We start from the raw sequence: 6,000 nt of genomic DNA, 5'->3' as shown, positions 1-6,000 counted from the left end.
ATATATATATATATATATATACATATATATATATATATATCTGCATCACTTTGCTGTACAGCAGAAATTAACACAACATTGTAAATCAACTATACTTCAATAAAATAAATCTTTAAAAAACAATGGTGGATTGTATCCACATCAATACCTGGTTGTAATATACTATAGTTTTGCACAACATTCCCATTAGAGGAAACCAGGCAAAGTATACAAGGGATCTCTCTGTATTATTTTTTTAAACTGTATGTAAATCTAAAATTATCTCAACCTTTAAAAAATGCAGAAAAATATAGTCCTTTCTCCGCCTCAACCCCAACTCCTTCTAACTTCCATTTTTTTCAACCCTATCTACCCACATTCAGTACGTGTGTGTACATATATGAAATGTATGTATGTATGTATATGTATGTATGTATGTATGTACATACTATACAGAAACATTCTGCATCTTGCTATTATCATTTAATAAAAAATTTTGGTGATATTTCCATATCAACACATGCAAACTGAACTTCATTATTTTAAACTCTTGCATATTATTTTTCAAGAGACCAAACCATAACTTCCTTAACCAATTCTTTGTTTATGGAAATCTAAATTGTTTCTGTTACTTTGCTTTACAAACGAACATTTTATACATTTTATACATCTGTCTTGGGATATGTTTCTGCTACATCCTAGTGAAAGAGTTACTGGGTCAAAGGCTGTGTACATAATTAACTTTGATCGATGATGGCAAATAACCCTCCAAAATGTTGCATCATGTATGCTCCCACCAGAAATAAACGAGTGTATTTGTTTGGCTACAACTTGTTACCCTGAATCATATCACACTTTACATTTTTTTTTTGGCAAAGCGAAGGGTGAAAATACACTATCAACATTTTGGAGTGATTTCCGACTCCTTCTTATGCATTATTTGTATAATCGAATACACTATACATGGAGTTTTATGTCCTTTGTCCATGTTGCTTCATAGCCTTTTTGTCCCTTATTGTTTGGACTGTGCAGTAATCTGTGGGGTGGATGCGATTTCTGTTCCCCTACTGTTGGATCTATAGTTATTTCCATTAATTTATATATCATTGTTTATATACAATAGTTCAGAGAACTGGGATTACTGGTTTAAGGAGAAGAAATAGTGTTCATTCTAAATACATATGGCAAATTTGCTTTCCAGAGTATTGGCACCTACCTCCAAAGCCAAGGCAATTAATGAGGGTATATTTGTCACTGTGCCTTCAACCAGCATAGGAGGTATGATGACTTTTTGTCCTGTCTGTCACTGATCTGTGAAAAACAGAACTCCAGTTACACACGTTAGACCTTTTTACCCTATCCAATATATGTTTAAGTCTATTTTTTATTCTTTTCATTCTTTTTGTCTTTCTCTGCTTCAGTTTGGATATTTCTTTCTAATCCGTCTTCCGGTTATATAATACTCTTCAGGTGAGTCGAATTTGCTCTTAAACTCATTATTTTAGTTCCTTACTTCAGGTATTGTATTTTTCAGTCTTAGAATTTCCATTTGACGAATTTTTTGTAGCTTCCAGTTCTCTGATGAAATTCTTGTAATATAATTATTAAACGTTTTAATCAAAGTTATTTTCAGGTCTGTCTCTGATAGCTCCATTTTACATTCCCGCTAACAATGGATGGAGGTCCCAACTTCTCCACATTCTCACCAACATTTGCTACCGTCTGGCTTTTCGTTGCTAACCATCCTGGTGGGTGTGAAGTGGTTATCTCACTGTGGTTTTGACTTGCATTTCCTTAATGGCTAATAGTGTTGAGCATCTTTTCATGTGTTTATTTGCAATTCATATATCTTTTTTGGAGAAATGTCTATTCAGATCCTTTGCCCACTTTGTAATTGGGTCGTTTCTCTTTTTGTTGTTGAGTTGTAAGAATTTGCTATATATTCTAGATACAGTCCCTTATTAACTACAGGATGTGCAAAGTTTTCTCCCATTCTGTTGTCTTTTCACTTTCTTCTCGTCTGTTTTTTAATTGCAAATGCCCCAGTACACAGCTCACAGATACATATTCATGCTATTTCTTAAACTGAAGTAGAGAGAAGATTTCATCCAAGCCTGCAAATATTATCGTGTGCCTTTCAAATAGAGGACAATCTGCTTGGAGCTGGCATTTTACTCTTCAAATATATTCAGAAACATGTGCCAAAATAGGAATATAGAAATGTTCATTAAAGCCTTGTTTGTAAAGCAAAAAAACAGAAACAATATACATTTTCATAAACAAGGAATTGGTTAAATAAATTTTGTTTCAACCTCATGATTAAATAATATGCAAGATTTTAAAAGAATGTGATCAGTTTGTATGTACTAACATGGAATTAACACCACGATTTTATATTACATGACAAAAGCAAGCTGTAAAACATTTTGTATAGTATAGTTTCATGTGTGTGTATATATACACATATGAATTCTGATTGTGGGTATGTAGGGTTGAAAATAGTATTAGAGGTCAGAAGAGGTCAAGGGGGGAGAAAGACGTACTTTTATTTATCTAGCTTTCTTGTACTGACTACAGAGAGAATCAGAGAGTGAGTGAGAAGAATTCACAGAACATCTGTCTTATTGTTGCTTATTAATGTGTGCCTTTTGAATAGAAGACAGTCCGCTTGCAGCTGGCCTTTTACTCTTCAAATATATTCAGAAACGTGTGCCAAAATAGATGCATAAAGTGTTCATTTTGTGGAACAGAAATTTAGGCAGGCCTCGGCTGGGCAATTCTGCTCTGCAAAGCATCAGTGGGGATCCCTCGGTGGTATTCAGCTGGATGCTGGGCAAGGCTGGAAGGTCCAAGGTGGCTTCACACACGTGCCTGCCGCAGAGAGTAATAATGATTTACATTCATCGAATGTTGACCAGATGCCAGGCCTTGTCTAAGCAATTTACAGGAATCGATTCACAGAGTCCTTATCCGATCCTCACCGTTAGGTGGGCACTAATACTAACCCCACTTTACAGATGAGAAAGCTGAGGCAGAGAAAGACTGGAGTTGCAAAGGGTCACAGTTCTAGTGAGTGGCTGGGCTGGGGTTAGGGTGTCTGGCTAGGGAACCTATAGGTTTAACACCACACCAAAGAACTCTGGCACCTCTGCATGGGGCATGGGGAAGGCTTCCTTCCTGAAGTAAGAGGCAACAGAAATGGCCCCGGCAACTGCAGTCTGGCAGAGCTCATCCTCCAGTGCTCAGAGCATCCTTCCTCCTCTGATCTGGCCGAGGAGCTGATGGGAAAGGTCCCTGTTTCCACCGAGAACTCCTGTGGGGAAAGAGGGGCATAAGAGCCAACCTCTCTGAGCATGGCTCGCCTGTGGACACACACCGAGCTGTGTAATCCACTGCTCAACGTTTTCAAAAATCTCGGTTCTCTTTCAGCTTGATGCACTTCAGAAAAAGCACCCTGAAGGAAATTTGGCTGTGACTCCTTTGAAGGTAATACGTGTGTGAAATCAATATGAAATGTCCCTTTCAAAAGAGAAAAGAGCTTAGTATTTTTCCCATTAGGAGGTAGTCCATTTCTATTGTATAAAAACACTGGAAAGAAGAAGGAAAGAGACAAATGGCGCCCCAAGTCCCTATCTGAATCTAGCATTTGCATGTATTTTCTTCCAGTATATTTTACATGTGTCTGAGATCCTGCTATACCTGTATGTCTGTGTCCACCTTTTTCCACTTGGGAGTATAACCCATATAAGGGCTGTCCTTGTCTTTACCAGCCTTTGAAGCTGCTGTTCATCCTGCAGTCTAAAGCAGGAGACACCGCAGTTCATAAAGCTGCCAGACCCTTTCGGGTGTTCAAATCCCTTTGTCCATTCTCCTTCCCTCTCTCCCTCCCTCCCTCTCTCTTTTGCATTATTGCACATAAACACCATGATGCAAATTTTTTATTTGAAAGGTTTTCCCCACATATCTAGACATTTCTTGAGCACAGATTCCCAGAAATGGCATTACTGGCTCACAGGGTTTAACATGCTAATTGAAAGTGTAGTTTGGTTGAGGGGACACATTTAATCTCAAATATGGCACCTGGATTTGGGCAGTGGACCTGGAGGGGCTGCTTTTTCTTTCTACTCTCTGGGCAGGATGGACTAGGAGGGGCTCTGGCTGGGAGTTAGAAGGACATGGTTGAGCCCCGGGACCCCACTGACTTGCCAAATCCCACTCACTCTGAAATAGCAGTAATTCCTGCTCGGCTGCTCTCACAGCTTCTTCTGACCCTCCATGGATGGTGTCCATGGAAAAGTGGAGAGCAAAGTGTAAAGCTCTTGAAAATGGGAGCTTTTCTTGCTCCTTCATTATTTTCATCATTTGCTATGTACCGTTTACTTAAATGAGGACCGTAACCCCTTGTAACACGACAAAGTGCTTTACAAACTCAAGGTGGAAAGAGAAACAGCACCACGTCATTCACACGAGGCAAGGCCTGAACAGAAGAGGTCGGACTGGACGGGAGGAGCCATAGCGATCGGGTTCAAGATGCAGCCCCTCCTCAGGGGCGGCGGTCACCGCTGGAGGCTCAGTTTTCTCATCTGCAGATGGGAATTGTGATTCCTAACCTGGCGTGGGAGGTTTTGTGAGGATTCTAATGACGATGGCCACTCTCTGTTGAATGCTTGCCATGTGCCAGGTACTCCAGACATATTTCCTCAATAGCACGGTTTCTCAACATGTCAGGAACATGTCAGGAACATGAACGCCACTCTATGGATAGGGAAACTGAGGCTCAGAGAGAGGCAGTGCCTTGCCCATGGTCACACAGAGCTACTCAGTGGCAGAACCAAGATTAAACCCAGTTCTGTCTGATGCCAAAGGCTGCGGCCTTCCCCTTGGCCTTGCTGTCTCTCCAAGAGCCCAGTGGAGTCGTTGGCACCATCAACAAGGGCCTCTCTCTTGGGAGAGCTGCACATAGTAGGTGTTCAGCTCATGCTGGCTGAATGAAGAGGCCCCGATGTTTTAGGGATGTGATTCAGGGGGCCTGGGGCACCCCGGCGTCCAGGTCAGACCGCCCTCCTGTGCTGCCTGCCCAGACATCACTGCCTAGAAACTGATGTGCAAAGGTCCCTGACCCTCTGGGATGGGCTTGGAAGGGAGTTCTGGCAAGAAGGGGTCATCACCTCCTCCGATGGAGCAGGAGATGGCGAGGGTCTATCAGCCCCTCCGGACATGCACAAATGTGGGAGGTCATTTCATGGTGGGAGGGTCACGAACTCGCATCACTCATGTAGCACATCTCTCCCATGGGCCATGCTGTGCCCAGCCACGGCGTAGGGATGGGGCCGGGGATCCAGGGGAGTGTCAGCCTTGACCTTGAGGATCCCCCAGGCTATGTGGGAGACAGACCCACAAATACAAAGATTAACTGCTGGGACAGAAGGAAGCCGGGAGCCCGGGCACAGAGAGACCCAAGTCCTGAGCATGAGGGAAGCCTGCCCGGGGAGACGATGCCCAGGCCGGCCTCTGAATGGATCTGCACAAGGCTTTTCTGGGCTTGGGACATGAGCTACAAAGGAGTGATGAGGAAGTTCTGGGGCGCCGGGCTTGGGGAGTGGACCAGTGTGTCCCGAAAAAGAGAAGTGAGAAGGAGGGTGGTCGTGATCGGGCTGGAGAGGCACAGGGACAGGTCTGACCTTTTGTGCATGAGGGCCTGCCTGGGCTGGCCCCGTGTGCGTGCTTTGCCTGCACCATCTCCCTTGGTCCTGGTGCCCTGATGATGCCCAGGGTACAGATGAGCAAGTCGAGGGATAGAGAGGAGCTTGTCTCACAGCTAGCTGAAGCCCACGCCACCTACCCATCCAGAAGGCATCCAGACAGCAGTGAGAAGCCCCTGGGGTGGCGGACAGCAGGGCGGCCCATTGTTTTCAAAGCTGGCTCTGGCTTCTGGGTGGAGGGAGGGATTGCAGGGAGGAGGCTGAGCTAAGGCAGGGCTGCGGGATGCAGAGCAGGGAGCCGATGCCCCGCCCCCCAGCT

At 43.8% G+C, this 6,000-nt stretch overlaps 1 protein-coding gene across 1 annotated transcript in view; it reads left to right on the top strand.

Moving 5' to 3' along the window:
- Positions 1-6,000, top strand: part of C7H4orf50 (chromosome 7 C4orf50 homolog) — a 50,276-nt gene that overhangs the window by 31,733 nt on the left and 12,543 nt on the right. Inside the window, exon 8 of the mRNA XM_028492567.1 lies at positions 3,409-3,465. Within this exon, the coding sequence (XP_028348368.1) occupies positions 3,409-3,465 (57 nt within the window). The remainder of the gene's footprint in view (positions 1-3,408; positions 3,466-6,000) is intronic.

Source organism: Physeter macrocephalus, chromosome 7 (genome assembly GCF_002837175.3).
Source record: "Physeter macrocephalus isolate SW-GA chromosome 7, ASM283717v5, whole genome shotgun sequence".
Classification (NCBI taxonomy): Eukaryota; Metazoa; Chordata; class Mammalia; order Artiodactyla; family Physeteridae; genus Physeter; species Physeter macrocephalus.
The sequence above is the reverse complement of the archived record's forward strand: the minus strand, read 5'-3'. Positions and strand labels throughout refer to the sequence as shown.